This window comes from Diabrotica virgifera, chromosome 1, assembly GCF_917563875.1.
Source record: "Diabrotica virgifera virgifera chromosome 1, PGI_DIABVI_V3a".
Classification (NCBI taxonomy): Eukaryota; Metazoa; Arthropoda; class Insecta; order Coleoptera; family Chrysomelidae; genus Diabrotica; species Diabrotica virgifera.
The window spans coordinates 299,942,434-299,968,740 of NC_065443.1; the positions used below are offsets into that span (position 1 = coordinate 299,942,434).

The 26,307-nt window shown below is 33.1% G+C and overlaps 1 protein-coding gene across 2 annotated transcripts in view; it reads right to left on the reverse strand.

The window, feature by feature from the left end:
- Window positions 1–231: 231 nt before the first annotated feature.
- The window catches only part of LOC126885630 (zinc finger protein 239-like), a 47,314-nt gene continuing 21,238 nt past the window's right edge, over window positions 232–26,307 (reverse strand). The window contains exons 2-3 of one of the 2 annotated variants that reach the window (XM_050652264.1): window positions 15,422–15,568; window positions 232–3,770 (exon numbers count right to left, since the gene is read on the reverse strand). In XM_050652264.1, coding sequence (XP_050508221.1) covers window positions 3,463–3,770; window positions 15,422–15,568 — 455 coding nt within the window. In that variant the 3' untranslated portion in view covers window positions 232–3,462. Of the gene's footprint in view, window positions 3,771–11,094; window positions 15,569–23,610; window positions 24,002–26,307 lie in introns of those variants that run through there. The other variant, XM_050652263.1, reaches the window with a different exon arrangement.

Here is a 26,307-nt window from a genome sequence, read left to right on the forward strand (position 1 = left end):
GGGTAGGTACGTTTTTACATCACTAGCGCCGACCATTTGAGAAATACAGTTTACAAGAAGGGTTGAACAACAACGGAGAGCAGAATTTACCGGAATTGGGAAAGTATTGTGGTATCTAATGAAATAAGCTTGTTAGTGAAATGTATTTATTGTTTTTGTATTAAAAATTTACAAACATTTAAAATACAATAATTTTTCATTCTTATATGGACCACATCTGTCCACCCCCAGATTAAAAAAGACCACACTTCTCTTCTAAGATTTTTCTTCTTGGATGTTCATATGTTTACTAAATAAATTTATATGCAACATGGTATGTTGTTTCAAACCACCGGACTTGGAAAAAGTCTTAAATCAAACTTGGCACTTATAAGGTTTTCCCCCAGTATGTACTCTCAAATGTAACTTCAAAGTACTTGTTGTACTAAATTACTTAAAAAAAAATTTGCACTTATGAGGTTTTTCCCCAGTGTGCACCGCCGAATGTGTTTTTAATTGACGCACTAAACTGCTTAAAACAAATTGAACACTTGTGCGTTTTTTCTCCAGTATGAACCTTCTTGTATTGTTTCATAGCACTTAATTGAACAAACTGTTTAAGACAAATTTCGCACTTATAAGGTCTTTCTCCAGTATGTGTTCTGATATGTTGCTTCAAAGCAATGAACCGACAAAATACTTTAAAACAAATTTGGCACTTGTATGGTTTTTCTCCAGTGTGTATTTTCAAATGACGTGCTTGAATAAATTGCTTAGAATAAATGTCATTTAGGTGGTTTTTCTTCAATGTGCACTCTCAAATGTATTTTCAACTTACTTGCTTCAATAAATTCTTATTCTTCTTTTACGGCACTACAGCCCAAATTGAGCCTTGCCTCCTTTATTTTTTGCCTTCGCCCTTGTTTGTCTGTAGCTGCTCTTCTCCATACACGGACTCCTAAAAGGGCTTGTGCGTCTCTGTTTACTGTGTCTTCACAGCAGCGCTTTTTTGGCTTTCCAACCGGTCTCTTTCCCTGCATTCTAGCGTTCAGTGCTTTTTTGGTAGCCTATCCTCTCCCATTCTTATCACATGTACGGCCCATTGCAATCTTTGTATTCTAATGAAGTCTGACAGGGGTGTTTCCTCATAAAGTTAATAGAGCTCGTGGTTGTATTAACTTCTGAAGATATAAGGGGGTGAAAGAAAATGACGTATAGCGCACAAGATATACTTAATTTTGAACTATACGCAACATACAACGAACCCGACGTCAAAACATCCATAAAGATCGGACGTCTACGCTGGATGGGCCATGTTGAACGGATGTTGGAGACCGAAACACCAAAGCATATAATGAGGCAAACACCAGTAGGGAGAAGGTCAAAGGGAAGACCCAAACTTAAGATACATGGAACAAGTGGGACAAGATCTGAAACCACTCGAGATTACCCACTGGAAGAACAAAGCAAGGAACAAAACAGAATGGCGGAGAATCCTAGAACAAGCCAGGACCCAAAAAGGGTTGTCGAGGTACTGATGATGATGATCCTCTCCCATTCTTATCACATGTCCGGCCCATTGCAATCTTTGTATTCTAATGAAGTCTGACAGAGGTGTTTCCTTATAAAGTTGATAGAGCTCGTTGTTGTATTGATTTCTGAAGATTCCTTTTTCCCTCACAGGTCCTAGTATTCTCGTCAGTACTTTCCTTTCGAATGTGTCGAGTTTGTTTTTGGATGTTTCTTTCAGGACCCATGCTTCACTACCATAGCATTGGTCGAATTAAGGTTTTATATGTAGATTCTGACCTTTGTTTTTCGGTGGACCCTTTTATATCGAACTATATGGGAGAGGGCAAAATAAGCTCTGTTTGCCTGCGTTATTCTCTTCCGTATTTCTCCATCTTCTGATCCGTCGGCATATATTTCTACTCCCATCATTATTTTTGTTTTTTCTGTGTTAATAACATTGTGCTCCTGTTTATGTTCTACTCATAATATTAATATCATCGGCATAAGCGGCCAGTTGAACCGTTCGGTTGGCCAGTTTATTGCTTCGTCCAGTTTGCATTTGCACCGCATACTCCAGTGCCAGGTTAAACAATGTTGGGGTCAGCATATCTCCCTGCTTCAGTCCCTGTGAAATTTTGAAAAAGTTTGTCCGGTGGTTTTGTATTCGTACACATGCCTGAGTTTCATCCATTGTGGCTTTAATGAGTCGAATTAGCTTGTGTGGTACTGCCAATTCAGCCAATATATGGCATAGTTTTTTCCTTTTGACTGAATCGTATGCCTGTTTGAAGTCTACAAACACGTTGTGAACATCAATGTCGTGTTCCCATGATTTCCTCAAGATCTGCTTGACTGTAAATATTTGATCCAGTGTCGATCTTCCCCGTCGGAAGCCCGTCTGATACTCTCCAATAATATTCTTCCGTATTCCTCCATCGTCTGATCCGTCGGCATATAGGTATTTCTATTCCCAGGTATGTAAACTTTCCAACCGTTTCAATGTTATCTTCATGTATAATGTTTTGTGGGTCTGTATCATTATCCAGACCTAGCCTTTTTGTTGGCGTTTTTAACTATGCGTATGTTTCCTGTGCTCCTGTTTATGTTCTACTCATAATATTAATATCATCGGCATAAGCGGCCAGTTGAACCTTTCGGTTGGCCAGTTTTTTTCTTGGTCCAGTTTGCATTTGCACCGCATCAGTTTTACATTAACCGCATACTCCAGTGCCAGGTTAAACAATGTTGGGGTCAGCACATCTCCCTGCTTCAGTCCCTGTGACATTTTGAAAAAGTTTGTCCGGTGGTTTTGTATTCGTACACATGGCTGAGTTTCATCCATTGTGACTTTAATGAGTCGAATTAGCTTGTGTGGTACTACCAATTCAGCCAATATATGGCATAGTTTGTTCCTTTTGACTGAATCGTATGCCTGTTTGAAGTCTACAAACACGTTGTGAACATCAATGTCGTGTTCCCATGATTTCCTCAAGATCTGCTTGACTGTAAATATTTGATCCAGTGTCGATCTTCCCCGTCTGATACTCTCCAATAATATTTTCTAATATTTTATAATTTGGGTCAAAAACCTAAAAAATATGCATTAAAAGTATGAATCTGAACATTCAAGGGTAACACGAGTGGACAGGTGGGGTCTGTCAGGACATTATTGAATATCTCAAAACCGAAAAATAAATTTGTTCCAAAAATATCGTCATTAGTTGAAGTAAACATTTATTGAAAGGTACTGAAAAGGCCAGTTCTACAATATAAATAACATTTAAAATAAAATAATTTTTAAATCTTGCGTGGACTGATAGACACACGCGTCCACTCCCGGGTTAAAACAGATTTCACACTTCTCTTCTAAGATTTTTCTTCTTGGATGTTCATGTGTTTACTAAATGAATTTATATGCATCATGGTATGTTGTTTCAAACCATCTGACTGGGAAAAAGTCTTAAAACAAACTTAGCACTTATAAGGTTTTTCCCCAGTGTGCACTCTCAAATGTGTTTTCAAAGAACTTGCTTGATTAAATTCCTTGAAACAAATTTCAGACTTATGAGGTTTTTCACCAGTGTGCACTCTCAAATGTGATTTCAAAGTACTTGTTGTGCTAAACTGCTTAAAACAAATTTCACACTTGTGCGGTTTTTCTCCAGTGTGAACTTTCTTGTGTTGTTTCATAGCACTTAATTGAACATACTGCTTGAAACAAATTTGACACTTGTATGATTTTTCTCCAGTGTGCACTCTCAAATGTGTTCTCAAATTATCTGCTTGAATAAATTGCTTAGAACAAATTTCAGACTTGTAAGGTTTCTCTTCAGTGTCCAAGTACTTACTCAAATGAAGAGTACAGTAGAAAACAAGGAAAACACATTTTATACATATCGGGATAAACACCAATAAAGGTTTGATTCTTATGATATCTAAAGACTACTTACCAGATTCTTAGCAGAATTCTAGCAATTCGTATTCTATAATCTTAATATATTAATCTATATTAACTTATTAATTTAATAATGCACAAAAAAACTGCTAACATTCCTTTTTTTGCTCAGTGACGTACAGACAATCCTGGTTCTTCGCCTGAATACACATTCTTAGAAAATTTATATAGTCTGATCTTTCTGGTTATTGTCCTGAATCGATAGTACTGTTTTTGATACCACATGGCGAGAAAAGCCAAAATTCATAAAAAATTGGCATTCCTTGTTTTTCCCCTGTACTCTTCAAATGTATTTTCAACTTACTTGCTTTAATAAATTGCTTAAAACAAATTTCACACTTATAAGGTTTTTTTTGTAAGGTTGTGGTTTTCTCTCAATGTTCAATTTGATATGGTTTTTCAAATTAGTTCCTTATTAGGTTAAAATTTAGATTATAAACACAAATTTATAATTTTCCTATTTTTAAAATTTCCTTTAAAATTTTGAATTTTTTTTTACCAACAATATAACCTTTTCTGTTTTCATTAAAAAATATACTATAATTGAACCGGCCATTTCAAAAACAGCATAAGTCCACAATTTTCAGAAACTAACTTTTTGAGCGGAATAGACTCCTTTAAGATAAACGTTGTGTGCAAAAACGACACTAGTCCAGTAAAAACATTAGGAACAAAACTACAATATAACTCTGAATTTTGATGTCATCCATTTCATTCATCTTTCAACTGTATAGTTAGTTTTCTTTGCTCTTCTGTAAAAATAGGAATATGTGACTCGTGTTGTTTTTGAAATGACCGATTCAATTGTTAATTACATTATTCGGCTACAATGTAGGTTCGCGTTATATTGCATATAGGCGGTATAACGCGAATTCAAACGCGTTATATACTGGCCTATACTGCCCTGCTAATCCAAAATGACGTAACTCAATATTTTGACATATTTGCGTAAAAGGTGGTGTAGGGTGTTTATACCGATATGCATCAAATTTATTAAGCAAAACAGGCATATCTCGCGTTGTTGAAGCGGTTTCATGCGAGATACGTCTGTTTCGTTTAGAAAATTTAATGCGTATTGGTATAAAGACACATTGGTATAACACAACCTTTTACGCATATATGGCAAAATGAGCTATAGTGCAAAGTCAAAGTTATTGATCACATACGACATTATACAAAGTACATGTATGAGACAAGTCAAAGTTACAAACATACATCTTAAAAGTATATAAATTAATAAATACGATAAAACATACTTAAAAGTTATTTTTAGAGTATGGCTCTAGCTCACAAATGTATTGATGTACACACCTCCGAAAGTTTGGCTGATGTAAATTCATTCGTATATCTATTGGCAATTTGTTAAAGAAACTTATAGCTGCATAATGTGTGCTACCTTCCAACAAAACAGAACGATGTTGTGGAAGCATAAAGTGATTGTCTCTGAATCTTGTTGAATAAACATGGTTAAATTAAAATTTATTGAATTCATAAATTCTGCAATGTAAATACATTATACAAGAAAATATATACAGACCAGGAATTGTAAGAATATTGTTTTGTCTAAAGATGCCTCTACAAGAATCTCTAAATTTCATTTTATACATTATCCTAATAGCTCTTTTCTGAAGTACGAATATCTGCTCTAATTCAGAGGTACACCCCAGACTTCAATGCCATATTTGGCTATTGAGTAAAAATGGGCAAAGTATACTGTTTTTAATATTGATGTATTAAAGAGACGTGAAATAATTCTCAATGCATAACATGCGCTACTTAATCTGGATTTCAAATTAGAAATGTGGTTTGACCATTTACAATTACTGTCTAACAGGACCCCCAGCAACTTCGTGCAGTCTGTTTTATCTATTGCTGCTTGTATAGTGGCTTGATGGTTTAATAAATTATTTGACGTGAAAATCACATATTGTACTTTGATTTCTCTTCATTCAAAACTAGTTTGTTGGATAAGAAATAACTGTTGATGGTGGATAGTATCTGTGTAGTTTTATTTTGCAAATTTTGATCGGATGTTGCTGTGACTAGAATGTCGGTATCATCCGCATAACTGATGATGTTAACTCCACTCAGTGAATTAGTTACCAAAGCTATATCATTAATAATAATAATAGTCTCCCGTTTTATACCACTGTGGCTTTGGGAGTATAGCAGGGTTGTCTGTTATATCTAGGGCCTACCGTATACAAGGAAAGGTAACAGGGCCAGTGCTACGCTTTAACCGCCTATTATTACCCCTGGTTTTATAGTCCAGGGCGCATCTGTTTTGAGATGGACGTTGAGAGGTGACTCAAATTTTTTTGCAGAAATTGCTTGAAAATAACTCAAATAATAATATTTGAGTTATCCTCCCACTCAAAATGGTCCGGAACATTGTTTAAATAATCAAAATGTCAAAATATGAAGGAAAAATTCGATTTTTTATTGGTTTTTTGATTATAACTTTAAAATTATTCATTTCTGAGAAAAGTTGTACTGACATAAAAGTTGCGTAATTAAATTTCCTACAATATAGAATTGGTTAAAAATTTAAAAAATTGTAACCCTTGTTGCAAAATAGAAATAATTGCGAAATAAAACATAAAAAAACAAGTATTCGCATTTTACGTTTTTCAACTATTTATGCTAAACTTAGGACCTTCATGTTTTACCCAGAAAAACTTTATGATATAGTAAAACTACATTTTAAATTTTATTAAGATCGGTTTAATAGATTTTGCAAAATAAATTTTGCGATCAAGCTTTCGCAAAAAAAATTCATTTTTTTAAAAGGTTGCAGGACTGAAAATAAAGCAGATAGCAAGTTGAATTATTTTTTGCTTATAGAAGTGTACTGTACCTTTCATTTGCAATTTGCAAAATTAAAATCGATTAATTACCACGGCGTGAGGAAATTTTTTAAATAAACATTAATTTTTGGTGCTACGCGCAGGACAGCGGTGTTCGATTCACGCAAGTTGATTTCCACCAAAATTTCTTCCAATCTTTATCTAATATATTATTTTCTAACTCTATATTTTGTTGTATTTTAATATTTTAATTCCACAAAAATCAAACTAATTTTATTATTGTTTGTGAAATATTGTTTAAATAATTGCATATGATTAAAAATAAGAAAATTTTATTCTGAAGTTAAAATATATGAACAAAGAAAGTTTTTGCTAAAAAAAGTGTTATTTCAAAGGATAGAGTATGTGTTTTTATTTTGCAATAAACAAATTTATTTATTTATATCCAAATGTAATAAAAATTAAAATGTATCAATCATTATCAAAGGTCATTGAAATGCCCAATAATAAATGTTTATTTAAATAAATTCCTGACGCCGTGATAATTACTCGATTTTAATTTTGCAAATTGCAAATAAAAGGTACAATACACTTCTATAAGCAAACAAAATTTCAACTTGCTATCTACTTTATTTTCAGTCCTGTACCATTTTGAAAAAATGAATTTTTTTTGCGAAAGCTGGATTGCAAAATTTAATTTGCAAAATATATTGAACCGATCTTAAAGAAATTTACAGTATTTTTTTACTGTATCATAAAGTTTTTCTGGGTGAAATATGAACGTCCTAAGTGTAGCATAAATGGTTGAAAAACGTAAAATGCGAATACTTGTTTTTGTATAGTTTTTTCGCAATTATTGCTATTCTGCAACAAGGGTGCCTATTTTTTAAATTTTTAACCAACTCTATATTGTAGGAAATTTAATTACGCAACTTTTATGTCAGTACAACTTTTCTCGTAAATGAAAACTTTTAAAGTTATAATCAAAAAACGAAGAAAAAAATCGAATTTTTCCTTCATTTTTTGACATTTTGATTATTTAAATAATGTTCCGGACCTTTTTGAGAGGGAGGATAACTCAAATATTATTATTTGAGTTATTTTCAAGCAATTTCTGCAAAAAAAATTAAGTCACCTCTCAACGTCCAAATGTACTAATATTTTTACAGATGCGCCCTGGTCTATTACCCAAGGTACTCATTTTATTCAGGCTGCGTCGACCTGGGGCCTATAAACATTTTTAAAAATGTCTAGTTGTTCTTGCCAGCGGTAGGATTTGAACTCCGGACCACCGGCACGCGAGCCAAGCACACTACCACTTCGCTACGCCGCGCCGGCCCTACTATATCATTAATATATACTATAAAAAGTAGAAGACCCAATACACTACCCTGAGGGACACCATAATGGATATCCAATGTGTTTGATTCGTGTTGATCTTTACTTTTTGTCTTCTATTTTCTAGGTAGGACGTAAACCATTTTAGAACTACACCACGAATACCAATCCCCCAATGTTTTATTAGCAACAAATTATGATCCAAAGTATCAAAAGCCTTGGACAAATCGAGAAATAAACCACATGCCTTCTCTCGTCTGTCCAAAGCATCCAACACTAAGCTGACGAAATTTGCAAGAGCTGTAGTTGTAGACTTAGAAGATGTAAAACCATGTTGAAAATTATGCAAGACACTATGCTTTTTTAGGAATGCTTTAATTCTAGTACAAACCAGAGTTTCAATTATCTTTGAAAACACAGATAAGAGACTTATGGAACGGTAGTTGTTAAGGTAATATTTGCATCCGGACAATGTAAAAGGCAATTTGCCTTTTTAAAAATATGTTGTTATTATCAAAAGATTTCTATTATTAATTGTAATTTTATTTTACCACTTCAATTTTATTACTTTGAAATCTCTTGAAACACAAAGTGAAATGTAATTTAACATACACTCTATATACCACTTATTACATTTAGAAGCTTTATTCAGTATGTTTAGAAGTGTTCTTAAATTATTAAAGTACAAAATGAGGAATAATTAAACGCAAAAATCGAAGATATAGCTTCTTTTATTTTAACAAATAGAAAGCATGATTACATTTCAACTTCAACATAATATATTTACAATAAAATTACATTATCTATTGACATTAGAGTTACTACAGTTTCCCGTTTAAAACTCCTTCGAAAAGCATTTGAGTCGAAAAGACTTATTTCCCTAGTGAAAAATTAAAACTTTATGTTGAAGTCTAGGCTGCCTCTGTAAGGTCTTTTTAAAAATGTGTCATTTGAAAATATTTCGTTGGGATCGGCTTTTATAATACATATTTTCAGGGGCGGCTCGTGATAGTAAAAGATGGTGAGGCACCCTACATTTGAGGAATAATATTATTACGGTGTTAAGATTCTCTTTAATGACCAGGTCTTTTTTGTGACGTTATAACGTGAAGCGGTCTACAATACATTCTGCGAAATCAGTATTACCTCGTATATAAGTGCGTTCTCATCCTGCGATTTTATAAATGAATTTTCAGTTGAGACTTTTGCCATATTACTCAATCGTGTCTGTCTCAATTTTAATCCTTTTTAGCGCGGAGAAACTTCTTTCTGCAGAAGCACTTCATTGATTTCACTTTCAAAACAACACAAATCCCTAATAATTTAAAAACTTCTGGCATACAAAGTTTTAAATCATTATCGTGAAAAAAAGTCTGTATCTATCCTCAAAAAAAAAAAAACGTTATAGTAAAGGTTCCGATATAAGATCGAACTGCACCGATTTGATTAATGGATAAAAATTATTGGATATGTGATGTCGTATGTTACCAATTATACAATTATTATACAATATGAGAAGAGTAAAGTGTTATGTATGGTCTCTATTACTATATGGCTGTGAGTCCTAGACGTTAAACAGTATGACGTCAACAAACTGAATTCATTCGAAATGTGGTTGTACCGCCGAATGTTAAGAATAAGCTGTGCCAGCAGAACTACGAATTAAGAAGTACTGAAAATAATGAACACACGTCCTCCTCTGGTCAATACTATCAAAATTAGAAAGACGTCATTATGTAGTGTAAATGTAATGCGTCATAGGGAATTTGAGTAGCTCCAGGTAATATCAGAAATCAAGATCGAAGGTTAAAGGCGTATAGGAAGAAAGAAAAAATCTTGGCTACGAAACATCAGATATTGGGCCCACACAACAGCAAATGACTTAATTCATCAAGCCCAGAACAGACAGAAATTTGTCATATTGACCGCCAACCTCAATAGAGAAGACACTTAGGAGAAGGAGGAACAATTAAAAAAAACAAGGGGTGCTCGATCTAATTTTGTTCTGACTATAATTAATTAATAATTAAAAACTAACTTTTTCTATAAACTAAAAATATAATTGATCGTTTTTGAATTATACACAATTTAAAACTGAAAAAAGAACGAAAGATGACGATTATAAAGGCTCAAAACACACGTAAAAAATTATATTTTTGTAATCATCAAGAACCTAAATTCAAGTTCAAACCCTCTTCTATCAGTTCCTGATAATAATTTTTGCCATATTTTATTCAAAAATGTAAGATAGTTTTTTTTATTTTTAAGGAGGAAAGTTCCTTATGGCAAAACGGTCGATTAACAACTAAAAAACAATGTTTTAAAATAAAATCACTAAAATAAGTCCAAACTACTTATCAAAACTGATAGAATAATGGTTGAACTTGAATTTAGGTATGGACTTCTAATTTCAAAAATGATATTTTTTACTATACTAGCTGACCCGGCAGACTTCGTACTGCCTCAATAGATAAAAACAAACTGTTGTATACAATAAACTTAAAATGAACAAAAGGAATTCGTAATTAATAAACAAAAATGCTCGATGTGAATGAGGTTTTATTATTATTTTTAATTAATTACACATGATGTTTGAAATAATAAAGTTTAGTTAGAAGTAACAAAATAAAGTTTGTAGTGCAACAGTTACAATCTTAAATTTGTTTATCTTATAATGAATATAACAGCTTTATTATATCTACATTCAAAACAACCATCTATTTATTATTAGGTTCGGGGAGATTCCAAGTCTATAGGTGTTGATTAAATAAAATTAAATTCAATTAAAATTAAATAAAAAAGTAAATGAAGTAAATTAAAATTAAATGAAATTGAATAAACGTAAATAAAAATAAATAAAACTGAATAAAATTAAATACAAATAAATAAAATCATATTAACTTAAATACAATTAAATAAAGTTAAAAAAAATTAAATAAAAATAATAAATAAATTAAAAAATATTAATAAAATTAAATAAAAGAAAATATGTATAGTCTAATAAAAATAAATAAAATTTAATTAAATGAAATAAAATAAAATAAACGAAAATAAATAAAATACTTAAATTAAATAAAATTAAACAAAATGAATTAAAATTAAATAAAAGTTTATAATTTGCTGTTTGTTCTTTTCGTGTGCTCAGAATTTTTCTCCTGCTTACGGTTCCGTTTAGAGATATTTTTTGAAAATTTCGCAAAATTAAAAAATTCATATTTTGCCCAATTTGAGTCCCAAAGTTAAACTGTGCCACTTCTCTTCTATGAAATTTGTCGCTCGTTCTTCTTCTGTCCTCAGAATATTGCTACGGCTTGAGATATTGTATTTCGGACACCGATTGTGCTAGACAAAAAATTTTAGTACGGTTCTGCTTTGAATTCAGCAAGGAGTCTACCTACTTAATTTCATATTTTTCACGTCATTGTTGTCATGGGCAACCCCCTAATGACATACGGGTATGAAATATAGACAGCAACCTACTCCCAGTACAGTCCAATATACCTGCAAAATTTCATAAAAATCGGTTTAGTCGTTTCGGAGGAGTATGGTAACAAACACTGCGACCGGCGAATTTTTATATAGATGTAAAATATTTAAATGGCTATTAAAAAATACGGTCTGAGATAAAAAATTGAAAATTTAGGATTGTATGTATCTTCTGCTTCTACATCTCATAAAAATAGTAAAAAACGGTTTTTCCAAAAATTAAAAAATATATCAGGGGGGCAACACCCCTTATGACGTACGGGTATGAAACTCCATATTATCCTATTCCCAGTCCGCTAGAATATACATGTAAAATTTCATAAAAATATGTTCAGTCGTTCTCGAGTTATAAATGGTGTAACTAACACAATCTCGACTTTCTTTTATATATATAGATTTCGAGCCTTGAAAAACGTCACCTTTCATTCTTTTTTTCAGTTTTAAATTGTTTATAATTCGAAAAAGATCAACTTAAGAAAAAAATTACAAAAGATCTTTTTTGTTTCGAATGATCTATAAAATCTAAAATATCTGACCCGTCCGATTTTTTTTTAATTTATAAAGAAAAGTAATTTTTTAATTATTAATTAATTGTATTCAGAACAAAATTATATCGGGCACCGCTTGATTTTAAAATTGTTAACAGATTAAATTACATATCCAATCATTTTTATCCATTAAACAGACGGTGAAGTTCGATATTATACGCTTAGTAGTGATGAGCAAAACAAGAACAAGACCAAGACCAGGCTAGTCTTGGTCTTGTTCTTGCAAACTTGGTCTTGGTCTTGCAGCTAAAAGGCAGTCTTGGTCTTGGTCTTGCACTAGCCGGTCTTGTTCTTGGTCTTGCTGCAAGAGTCTTGCTGGTCTTGCTTTTTTGGTAGTAATAATTTGATCCAAACAATTTCGAATAAAATGTACATTGAAATAAATAAAGGTGTGAAGAATGAAACTATATTTTCTGCTTTAAAATTTTAACAGAATGTAGAATGTAGTTTCAAACGGATACCAATTTTAACATTATACATTCACCTAATGACCTAATTATTTCTCTTTATATAAAGAGATTAGAGTATATTTTTATAATGGTAATGTTTATCAGTAGAAAAAACCTGCATTTACAACCCTTGTTGCAATTGCCGGCCTTCGGTTGTGCCACGTTGTGTTTTGCATGCTGTCGATACCTGCCGCCTGCCTTCAGACCACGTCTTGAGTCTGGATTATTGTTTATTGCCCCTGTATTTTAATAAAATGTTAAAGAAAAAGAGCTTCTTAAAGGTGCCACAAATGGTCGGGGACCTTCAATTCACGGATGTTACGAAAAGGAATAAACGGTTTATAGTTGTCAACAGATAATGATCTGCTCCTTTCACTCGAACACTGTAGTATTTATCCTACGAGGGTCAAATTTAAGAACATAAATTAAATTTTTTTAAGAGAACACAAAAATCAAATATTTTTTACTCTATTTAATCATTATTTAATATAATAACTTTTTTATAAACTAACTAAAACATACTTTTTAGTAAATACGTACATATTTACCATACCTATTTATAGACCTAATACTATAACATAATAACTAAACCTAATGGGGAGTTATAAACGCTTAATTCTGTAATTTGTTATCTTGCAGTTCTTTAATTTTATTTAAACTACATTGCTCTCGTAACACGAGTTATTCGCACTTCTTATTTTCACATATTTTTGGATTGAATACACATTGTGGCATTTAAAAAGTTGAAAATATTCGGATGTGGGTAGTAAAAACTAGAATTTAAAACACACTGAAATGATGCGCATGCATTTCAAGTGCGTCACATATTATTTGTAGTACTGGCCCTTTCTGGGGAAAATCTAGATTCTTCCAAATAGTTTTCAACTATGAAATCAATAAAATTCTTTACACGTTTGTCATCCGGGATTTGCACAAATAATTCAACTTCCAACTTTCGTTGATTGTAAAAAATTAATCCAAAAAATAATTTTAAAAATTTCCCAGTATCGGAATTTTTGTCATTATATTCAGAAACTGAACCTAAGCTTTGGATTTTACGATACCAAGCTTGACACATTACAATCGACAACCAGTTATTTTTTATTCAGGCCACAATGCTTTCACAGCATTGTGAATCCCTTTACAAAATCTATTATGATATTTTTTGTATTCATTTTAAATTTAACGACCTATATTTTTCCTCGATTATGCGAAAAGAATTGAAATAAGTGTCAGTATTTTTATTAGACAAAAAAGCGAAAACTACTGGTACATAAAACCGTTTTTAATTGCATTTTTTTTAATGGATTACCCTGTCTATCATTACATTTTTATGTCTTACAAGTAATTTCAATTGTCCTTGAACTGTCGCCGTTTGAAAACTTGCCTTCTGGACACTTTGAAGGTTGAGAAAATGTAAACCGTTTGACTTAATCAAAACGACTTAAAAATATAACCAAAATATTATGTATTTTAAAAATTCGATATTGTTTAAGGTTTCTTACAATGTCAGTATATATTATTGAACTAAAAAAATAAAGTTAAATAATAAAAACCAATTTTTCTCAAAAAAGTGCAAGAGTCTTGCAGGTTGGTCTTGGTCTTGCGTGGTCTTGCAAGGTTCGGTCTTGGTCTTGTTCTTGCAAGCTTGGTCTTGGTCTTGCAACCAAAAGGCGGTCTTGGTCTTGCTGCAAGACCAAGACCAAGACCGCAAGACCAAGACCAGTCTCGCTCATCACTAACGCTTAGGTATATCGTATCTTACACTTAGTACCACTATGGCCAGCCTTCGAGGCTAGCCTCGAAGGATAGTGAAATTCGCGTTCCGAAATTGAACCTCAGTTAGAATTTTGTTGTTGGTTGCTGGCATACATCTGGTTCCGTTGACGAAAATGCCGTGTGTTAGAAACGGCAAGAGAGGCATGCTTCATCTGTAATAATTTGAGAGATGAGAATGAGATGCAAAATACTCGTACGTAGGAGGGAGGGCAGAGATCACGGCATACTCATTTTTATGTTTTATCATAAAAATCTATTTAGCAAATTTCAAAGAGTTACTTAAATTTTATTTAAAGAATTGATGACGAAATAACGTAAATAGTCTATTGATATACTGGTGAGGCACTGCCTCGCCTGCCTCATAGGACCAGCCGCCACTGCATATTTTTATTTTCCTCGTTAAAATCTAAGCACAGCCAACCAAACGCGCCGACTACCTATACCAGGAAATCAGAAGGGATCGGGAAAATGGAGCTCTACTTCCCCTCTAAGATTTTTCTTCTAGAATATTCATGTGTTTACTAAACGAATTTATATGCATCATGGTATGTTGTTTCAAACCACCAGACTGAGAAAAAGTCTTAAAACAAATTTCACACTTATAAGGTTTTTCCCCAGTGTGCACTCTCAAATGTAATTTCAAAGAACTTGCTTGATTAAATTCCTTAAAACAAATTTCACACTTGTGAGGTTTTTCCCCAGTGTGGATTCTCAAATGTGATTTCAAAGTACTTGTCGTACTAAATTGCTTAAAACAAATTGTGCACTTATGAGGTTTTTCCCCAGTGTGCACCACAGAATGTGTTTTCAAATGACATGCTGCACTAAACTGCTTAAAACAAATTTCACACTTATACGGTTTTTCTCCAGTGTGAACTTTCTCGTGTCGTTTCAAAGCATTTAATTGAACAAACTGCTTGAAACAAATCTCACACTTGTAAGGTCTTTCTCCAGTATGTGTTCTCGTATGTTGCTTCAAAGTAATGGACTGAGAAAATACTTTAAAACAAATTTGGCACTTGTATGGTTTTTCTCCAGTGTGCACTCTCAAATGTGTTCTCAAGTTACCTGCTTGAATAAATTGCTTAGAACAAACGTCACACTTATGTGGTTTTTTCTCAGTGTTCAATTTCATATGGTTTTTCAAATTACTTGCCTTAGGTCGACGCATAGGTCTGTTCATAATTTCCGCAGTTTCTTTCTCTTGAGGCAATCCTAAAATAAAAATTTACTACATAAGAAGAAAATTTCAAAATTCAGAGGATATTGTGCAGTGTAGATAACTCTTTTCTTGGCAAACAAAAATAATAATCTGAAAACTGTGTTTTATTTCTATTAATACCCTTCTAGAATTATTTAAAAATTTATGAAATAGATATTTCACCTTTAATTTATCGAAATAGATATTAATACCAAATTTTAATTTGTTGCAGCAGTCACAAGCGACTAACGCACTGGTTGGGTAGTAGTCGAGGAAATGAAGCATTTTGGCTCGCAATTTTTTCGTCCAGCATGGATTTATGTACTTGAAATTTTCACAGAAGGTAGGGAATAATCCAAGAATCATTTTCTATATCATACCGCTGTACGCTAAAACCATGGAGGTGGCTGCCAAGGAGGTGGGAATTTTTTATTACATTTTAACCATGTAAATCGATGTAACTAACAGTTTTTCGTCGAAAAAATCGACTTTTTTAAAGGGTTTTTTGAGAATACCTTGAAAAATATGCATTTAATCGAAAAAACTGCAGATAGCAAAATTGTATCTCTTAGTATATATAATGTTCTTGAACTCCTAAGTGGAGCATAGAGCTTCAGTGAAAACGCGCCATCGGGTTCTATTTTGCGCTAGGGCCTTCACCTCATTCCAAGACTTTCCTTGACTTCTTATCTCGTCCATGATGGATCTTCTATAAGTTTGTGCTGGGCGACCTCTTTTTCTCTTTCCTTGGGGATTCCACTCTAGGGCATTTTTTGCAATACTGGAACTATCTTTTCGGAGTGTGTGACCTATCCACCCCCACTTTCTGTATTTGATTTCATTTTCTACCCTCTTTTGTTGGGTCAGGTGTAGCAAATCTTCGTTTCTGATGGTGTTTGGCCAGAAAATACGAACAATTCTTCGTAGACATTTGTTAACAAAGACCTGCAATTTGTCTGTAAGGTATTTTGTCACTTTCCAGGTTTCACATCCATAGAGTAGAACAGACATAACATTTGACTGGAATATTCGGATCTTTGTCCTTGTAGTATATTCTCCAGACCTCCAAACAGGGTTAAGCATGCTGAAAGCTTGTTGAGCTTTTCGTATCCTCATACGAATATCGTCTTCTGTACCTCCGCTTTCTGTTATGACACTTCCAAGGTACGTGAAGTTCTCCACATTTTCAATCTGCTTGAAACGCAAATTAAATTATTCTTCTATAATATGTTTAAGACCAATACAAACCGAGATACGGCATGTTAAAGGTTAGCTTTTCTCGTCAAATGCATAATTTGAAATATTCAATGGGAAAACTTTGCAATTTTCGAGGAAAACTTAAATTATCTTTTTTCAAGTATACAATTAAACCTTTCAAATAATAATAAAAAATTTCTAACATGAAAATAGGGCGACTTATGATCAAAAATAAGTCAGTACCTGCTTTTCTCTACGAAAAAATCAGTGAAAATAACCCCCTAACTACCCTCTCAATTACAAATTGGTCTTTACCTTTCTGTAATTCCTTGTATATTTGTATTGTCAATAACTCAAGAAGTTTGACCTATTTATAAGGCCTAATTTTAGAAAAATTGGAGTTTAAAGAAAAATTGATTTTTTGCAATTACGTATTTTTCACCTATCACTTCAAAATATCTCCGAAAATACTGGAGATACGAAAAATATCATGGATTACTATATTGTCGCTTTTTTAATAACTAAAATTATATTGTGCATAGATTTTCATTACAGTGAATAGTTAGCGAGATATAGCTGTTTAAAACCTCTATTTACAAGCAAACACCCCCTTATTCGAGCCCTTTAAACCCACCCCAATTAAAAAGTAAGGGATCTAACAGAATTTAATTTACACAGTCTTATAGTTCTTCAAAAATCCTACAAAATCGTTTTTGAAAAAACTTTTTACCGCCAAAAATGAAGGAGCTATGTTTATAAAACAAATTTTTTTTTCGAAATATTCGAATACTCCGCTAATGGAACATTTTCAATGCATGTATAATACCACAGAACTGGTTGGTATAATGGAAGATGACTTAAAAACTATTGGTATTTGTACTTCTACATATTTGTAAATACGTATTTTTGTGTAAATAAATGTTTTTGTAATTCTTTAATTCTACTTTTTTTCTGTATAGATCTATTAAATTATCTACTTATAAAAATTGTAATGTTTTTAAGGGTTGAACTATTAGGATATTATATCCTAAAGCATAAAACAATCATTATTTTTAGACAATCAAAACCAAATTTTACCCATATTAAAGTTTACAATGTTTTTATCTAAACAAACGCTCATATGGTATTCACTGATCTTGAGAAAGCATATGTAGAATTCCTCGAGAGATTCTGTGGTGGGCACTCAATAAGAAAGGAGTCCCTGGTGAATATGTAAAGATTGTGAGGGATATGTATGAGGGAGTAACGACTAGTGTTAGGACAGGTGTGGGAGAGACTGATAAATTTCATGTGAAAGTAGGATTGCATTAAGGCTCGATGCTTAGTCCTTATTTTATTCTCATTATTTTTGGACCAGATAATAGCGAAACTACAAGGTAACATTTCATGGTGCTTAATGTATGCTGATGATGTAGTGTTAATAGAAAATGAAAATAGTGAAAGATACTTAGAACAAAAAGTGGAACAGTAGAGACAAGCTCTGGAGGAAAAAGGTTTAAAACTTAGTATTGGAATGTTCATTTAAATATGGAGTTACTACAAATAAAATGGTATCTTTGGATGGTGAAATGATTGTGAAAAGTAATAGTTTTAACTACCTAGGATCAGTATTGGAGTAATGGAAAAATAGATGGAAATGCATGCAGTAGAATTAGGGCTGGATGGATGAAGCGGAAGGAAGCGAGTGGTGTGTTGTGTGACAGAAAAATTCCAATGAAGCTGAAAAGAAAATTCTATAAAACAGCCATAAGACTGGCTATGATGTACTGAATTGAATGTTGGGCAGTGAAAAAGAAAAAGGAACAACGAATGCATATGGGATAAATAAGAATGCTTAGAAGGATGAGTGGAGTGACAAAAAAGGATAAAATTAGAAATAAGTATATTAGGGACCATTCAAGTATTATGTAACGCAGCTTGGGGGCCGTACATTAATCACGTGAGGTTTTTTTTTAGCATTTTTTAACCCCCCCTCCCCTTTGGTGATACATTTTGAGGTTTAAGACCACGTATATCACGTGGATTGAGACATTTCGTGATTTTTTATAGACCCCCTCCCCCCCTTTCGAGCCTCACGTGATTAATGGACGGCCCCTTGGGGGGGTCAAAAATCTTCAAAAATTGCGTTACGCAATAGTTAAACTCCCATAAGAGTGCGTTACGTAGGGGAGAGGGGGGGTTAAAAATTTTCAAAAATCGCGTTGCGTAATACTTGAACGCTTCCTTAGGGAAAATTTAGGTGTGGCACCAATTGATGCCAAAATGAGAGAGCATAGGTTCAAATTCAAATTCAAATTCAAATTCAAAATATCTTTTATTAAAAAAATTGTAAACAACACACTTACAGCAAATTGTCACAATTGAATAATAAGTGTCTAATATACATACAAAATTACAATTACAAATACTATGAGTTAAAAGTTAAAATGTGTGATTTAAAAACTCATACACAGAATATGGTTCTAAATCCAATAAAATGCTTTTTATTTCAGTTCTAAATATATTAAAATTCTGTTGCAATTTAATTCTAAGAGGCAATTTGTTAAAAAATTTTATACACGAATATGTAGGTCCTCTCTCTGTTGCGACTAGCCTATGTATAGGAAAATTGAGCCCTACATACCTAGTGGGTATGCTGTGTTTTGGCTCAAAATGTGTAAACCTATCCCTATTCTTGAACAGGAACAGTAAACACTCATATATATAAAGCCCTGCCAGTTAATAATCTTAACTCCTTAAATTTTCCCCTACAGGTCCTTCGAGCTTTTATCTTGAGCATTGTTCTTATTGCTCTCTTCTGAGCAATGAATACTCTATCAACATCAGTTCCTCCGCCCCAGAAAATAATACCATATCTGAGCACTGAGTAGATGTTTGCAAAATAAACTGTCTTAAGGTGTTGTAAATTCAAATACTTAGACATTACTCGTAATGAATAACATGCCATGTTGATTCTCTTGCGAACACACAGATGCTCTGACCAATTTAGATGTTGATCTATGTAAATACCCAAGAATTTTGTATTTGTTGATAATACAACAGTTTGATCATCCAACTCAATCTCCTCTGGAATTATCTCATTATTTTGCTTTGTGTGAAAACAAACACAGTTAGTCTTCTCAGTATTTAAAACCAATTTATTTTTTAAGAACCAATTCTGAGCTGTTTTTAAGTGATCTGAAGAAATACTCAGAAGATCCTCAAACGTTGATGCTAATGTTAATAAGTTTGCATCATCTGCAAAATTCACAAGGTGAGACTCACTGCTCAGTATTTCGCTACCAAGATTGTTAATGTAGAAAACAAAAAGAAGTGGTCCCATGACACTGCCCTGAGCAATACCAAGTTGTAAATTCCCTTCTTCTGAAGAAAACTGTTGTCCTTCTCGAGTTATAATAACTTTTTGTCGTCTGTCAGTGAGGTAATCTCTTATCCAGTCCCGAGCAGGGCCACGAATTCCATATCTTTCTAGTTTGTTGATCAAAATATGATGATCTATGCTGTCAAACGCTTTTGATAAGTCCAGGAACATTCCCAAGGAAATCTCCCCGTTCTCCCATCCATTCAAAATCTTATCCACGAATTCGTATGTAGCTGTTTCAACAGACCTTCCCTTGAGATATCCATGTTGTGATTCAGCAATTAGGTGGTCATCATTGAAAAAGGCTATAAGTCTTGTGCACATTGCTATTTCGAAAATTTTTGAAAATGTCGGTAGTAAACTGATAGGTCTATAATTTTCCAATTTGGTTTTATCTCCCTTTTTATGTAAAGGTTTCACTAGAGCTAACTTTAGTTGGTTAGGGAAAATACCATACTTAAAAGAGTTATTAATAATGTGGCACAATGGTTCTGCAATCTCTTCTGCACAATGTTTCAACAGATTCGCTGAGATCCCATCATAACCTGCACTTTTTTTATTTTTTAGCTTTGAGATGATATTAAGAATTTCAGAAATAGTTACTGGTATAAGAAAAAAAGATTTGGTGTTATATGGAATACTGCATGAAAAAGTGGCTTGAGGTTGAGTTTTTATTAAATTAGGACCTGCATGAAGTACAAATTTGTTAAAGTTATTACAAATATCCTCAGGCTTACCACTAATATTCGAAGTTTGATCGACATATTCTGTAACTGTACCATTAATTTCCCTAACAATCTGCCAAACGCATTTTGATTTGCTTTCACTGTTATTTATACGCTCTTCATAATGAGCACTTCTTGCATCGCTCAGGAGACGATTGTATTCCTGCTTCTTTGTTTTGTAAGCCTCACTATAGACCCTGTCAGACCTACTAAGCACTAGAAGGATGTCTAGCTCATTCTTACATGCAGCAACCTGCTGATTAGGTTTTAGTATTTTTTTTGCCGTACATTTTTGCTGAACTGAGACTATAGGAAAGCAATAATCAAAGGTAGACCCAACAATACTGACAAAAGCATCCCATTGCTCATTTACCAGTGATTCAGGGGTAAAAAACACTGAGTCCCATTTTTGACTAAAAAGCATAGACTTGAAGTTATTTTTATTTGTAATTGAAAAAATTCTTTTTTTAACTTTTTTGAGTTTTCCACTTATTTGCAAAGTAAAGGACACCTTCTGGGCAGTATGGTCAGACATATGAGTGCCTACCACCTCTGCATCAAAAACGTTTATATTAGTGTAAATATTGTCAATACAACTTTGAGAAGTCCTACTTACCCGTGTATATTCTAAAATAGAAGGAGCAAAATTAAAAGACTGCAACAATTCACTGAAATCTTTAGCATTACTGTCCTTAACATTCATTATATCTAAATTAAAATCTCCAGCAATAAAACATGTGCATTGCTCATTCAGTAGTATGTTTAGAACTGACTCAAGTTTTACTAAAAAGTCATGAACAGGTTTTGTGCTTGTTCTGTATATACATATGATTATGACCTTTTTTTTATAAAATGAGAGTTCTACGGCAGAACACTCAAAACATTCTTCATCGCCAAATATGGTTATGTCACTTCTATGTACGTACTCTATACCATTCCTTAAAAAAATTGCTGTGCCTCCATATCCATTTTGCCTGCAAAATGCTGATGCCAGTGAATATCCCACCAAATTATATGTGGACAATTGATCGATGGTTTTCCAATGTTCGCTCACACACATAGCAAGAACATTTTTTTCATCGTTTAGAAATTCTTGAAGAGCATCATGACTTGTTCCTATAGATTGAAGGTTTTGGTGCACTATACACACCTGGTCAGAAGCAATTTTTTCAAGTTGATTATTTAACCTATCTATTGAGGTGCTAGATTCTTCAGGTTTAAAAATTCACTAACATAAAGACCAACTGGCCAAAAATCAGGAGTTAGGACTGTGGGCACGCTCTCTTGTGTTACTCCAATTTTAAAAGAGCTAATGAACTTTTTCTTTGTGCGCAACTTTTCTATGACACTATTTTGAACCCCATTTTCTTGCATGTATGATTGCACATCCTTTGCTGTTGAATCGTCAGTGAGACCTGACAAGAAAATCCAACTATAACTAGACACACTGGGGGCAATTTTAAGATTGGAAGTTCCATTTCTTTTGCCTTGAATGGGTGCTGGTCGTTTATTTTTTAAGAAACCCCTTTTTCTTTGAGTTTCCCAACCATCCATATGTTGATTTTTACTTGACGATGATGGAGCATTTTGATTCGTTGTATTATTAATTTGAGTTTGTTTTACAAGATTTTCATGTGAAGACTTAACAGTTAGTCTTGAATCATCAGGTTTTATTGTCTCGTCGTTATTAATGTTTAACACATCATTCATTATTAGCTGAGTTTGTGTCTTCATAATTTCTAAACTAACAACTTGTTCATTTATTTTTGACTGACCTTGTATGACATTCTCATTAATTTTCGTAGAGTTTCCTTGAAGTTGTCCATGTTTGTCTGCTGAAGCCTCTTGTTGTTTTGTTAAAATCAAGGTAGATTGCTGTGGTACAACAAGACTATTGATTTTATTACCCTTGGGCTGTTTTTTGTCCATCTGTTTATCTTTTTGTAACTGATTCATTTTTTCTTCTAGAGATACTATTTTCTCATTCAAAAGTTTTATTAAGACTTCCTTGTCTACTATTATAGTGTTTTTATCTTGTATTGTTGCTCTTAATAATTTATTTTCTTCTTTTAAAGAATATTCTTCTATTGAAGTTGAGGTTAGGTTGACATCACCTTTTTCAGCATGAAAATTTTCAGTAATATTTTCACTGCAGCACGTTTTTGCTCTCTCTGCGCAACTGGAGTGATAAACTGAATTACATTTAGCACAACACACACCAGATTTTACATTTTTGCTACAACCTTTACAAAGTTTCTTTAGGATATCTAAACCCCGAACTTTATCGGCGGCGGCCATCTTGAATCCCTTAGGTTAGGTTAAGATGGTTTGGTCATGTTCAACGTTGAGACATTAATCATCCAATGAATGAGAATCCATAAGAGTGGATGGATAAATCATCAATCTCGAATACGAAGAATTGCTAAAGTGCAGATCCCTGGAGAGTAGGAGAGGAAGACCAAAGAAGACCTGGGGGGAGACGATAAGGCAGGACATGTTGGACAAGGGGATTAATATTAATATGCCAAAAAGGCAAAATGTCCAATTCAATTTAATATTAATATGACCCAAGATAGAATTGTGTGGAGAAATGCAATTAGAGAAGCCAACCCCACATAGTGATAAGACAAAGAGAATGATGATTAAGAATAAATAAATCATTAATTATTTTGTACTTTGATAACAATGTCCGAAGTGGAAGTCGAAACGTCAAATAAACTAAATTTTACACTTAAACTGTGTAAACATTATATTCTCTGTGTTATTTACTTACCCATTTCGTTTGTTTGTTCTTCTTCAAATAGCGTAAGTTTCTTTTCATCTTCTTCTATTTCAGTCTTTAATAAGGACAAATCAATTAAGTCTGGATTATCAAATAATATATCATTTGTATTTTCTCTATTGGGCTCCTTTTTAATTTCATTTTTGAAGCTGTCTAAAAGAGTATCATTCACCTCATTAGAATATATTTCTTTGTTAAAGGTATCCTCACTAAATTCTTGTTTCACTTCCATTAGCTTAAACGAGATTTGACGGTTTTCAACAATAAATTTACTATTTTTATTAACAAAAACAAAACTATTTATAGGTTAATCTTGTTGTCGAATAGGGCATTTCAAGACGTTGACGTTATGTCACCGCTGGGAGGCAATCAGAGATGTGTAAAAGGATAGACTTTGCCACTCAATGGGTGCATTCAGCAGACGCAATCGCTAACTAATCGATTAGTAATCGATTTGTGATTTACATGCTAAATGTCAAATTTATGTGGCATTCAGCAGAAAATCACTAATCGATTAGTTAGCGATTGTGTCTGCTGAATGCACCCAATGCATCGGGGTGTAATGTCAATAGGGCTTTTCATTCACAGTCATTTGTTTCGAGCTTCTGTCATATTTCGTATAATCCGTGTATATGAATTTTATACATGGATTATACAACATTTGACAGAAGCTCGAAACAAATGACAATCGATGAAAAGCCCTATACGTGTTATTTTGTTTACTGCGCAGTTTCGTGATCGTTTCATGACGGTTTTGGAACAAACCTATAGGTTTGCAGATCCACAATAGTGACGATAGATCAACTATTCACGCTGAGACATCCTCTAGAAAAGGGATGAGAGTATTAACAGACCCATACGTGCCCATACACAATCTCTTCATAGACTTTCGACAGGCAAATGATAGCGTAGAAAGAAGTCAACTATGGAATGCCTTGCATGGCGGAGTTCTCGATACCAAAGAAACTCATTCGGATGACTAGAGTCTGTATGGAGGGTGGAATATCAAAAGTACGTGTAAATAATAAACTGTCTGATAGCTTTGAAATCAACAGTGGACTCAAATAGGGTGATGCGTTATCTCCACTACTTTTTAACCTTGTATTAGAGAAAGCCATGAGGTCGACCGAAATAAAAACAGAACTGCTATCGGTTTAAGGTCCCAAGTTATTTATTACTAACATACGCAGATGACACTGATCGCGTTGGAGACTCATCCATCCTATCCACAAATGCCTTTTTCAACAAGGTGGAAGGAGCAACAACCGAAGTAGGGCTATGAGGATTAATGAAGAGAAGACGAATTATATATTATATGTGTATAAACAGAACGACACCAAGCGACATGATAGGACAAAATGTGACGGTCAACACCTTCAGTTTCCAAATAGTACAACGTTTTAAGTATCTGGAGGCCATAATCACAGCTGACAACGATATAACTGAAAAAATAAAACACAGAATCCAATCAGCAAATCGCTGTCTATTCGCACTGGATAAGCTTATTATAAAATCAAAAAATCTCACAAGAAGTTCCAAGATCAAAATCTATAAATCCATCGTCCGACCTGTACTAACATATGGATGCGAAACGTGGACGATGACCAAATTAAACGAAGAAAAGCTTAAACGTTTTGATAGAAAAATACTTAGAAAAATTGTCGGACCTCACCACGACATTAACACAAACCAGTATAGCATCAGAACCAACATCGAATTAAAAGCACTCTACAATGACACCGATATTGTCCAAGAAATTAAATCACAGCGACTAAGATGGGCAGGCCACTTCCTACAGGCAAAAGACCATTCGGACGTCCCAGAATGCAATGGAGAGATAGCATCCAAGCATATCTCCGAAAAATGAACATTCCATTTCAGAGCCGTGCGGTACATCTTTTCAATATGATGCAAGTCTTCGAAATGCCGCCCCCTAAATATTATTTAAACTTTACTAGTATTTATTTTTATTAAATGCAATTACACAAGATGAACGAAAACTTTTATTTTAAAAACAAAACATACTTTAAATTAAATGAAATATGTATACTTTTTCTCATGAGGATCTTTCAGTGCGTCACAGTTTTTCGATTTCTTTCTAACGCATTAAATTGCATGTGACAGAAAAAAACGCACGTCGGTGATTACATTTCGTCGGTGACATTTATTCTATTCTTTACTTTGGCACAAATAGCTCAAAATCTCTAAAGGTTTCATGGAGTATGGTATCATTTGGGATAAATCATGCAATAATTCTTCTAGAAAATCGCCTCTATATCCGATTCTTTTTCTATGAAAAGTATTGAATGAAGATTTTCTAGTATTTTTCTAGTATTTTATCATCTTTCTCTTTTCCCTTTTCTTATATTTCCCTCAATTTAAAAGTATTATATAAAAATTTAAAATTTTTATTGAGTTTCTAAAAAAAGAATGTGTGTGTACTTTGTACGCACGTAAGAAGTTATACTTCTATTATATGATTATAAACGAAATTAATATACTTTTTATTTATATTTTATTTAAATATTAAATTAATTTATACTTACTACTTCTCAAATTTTTTTATTAAAACAGTGCCAAAAAACACATTAAAAATGCCACAAATGATTTCTGAACATTAATTGTCGGAAATTTTTTTAACTAAATACGTATTTTCTGAAAATAAAATTATATAATAAATATACTTAC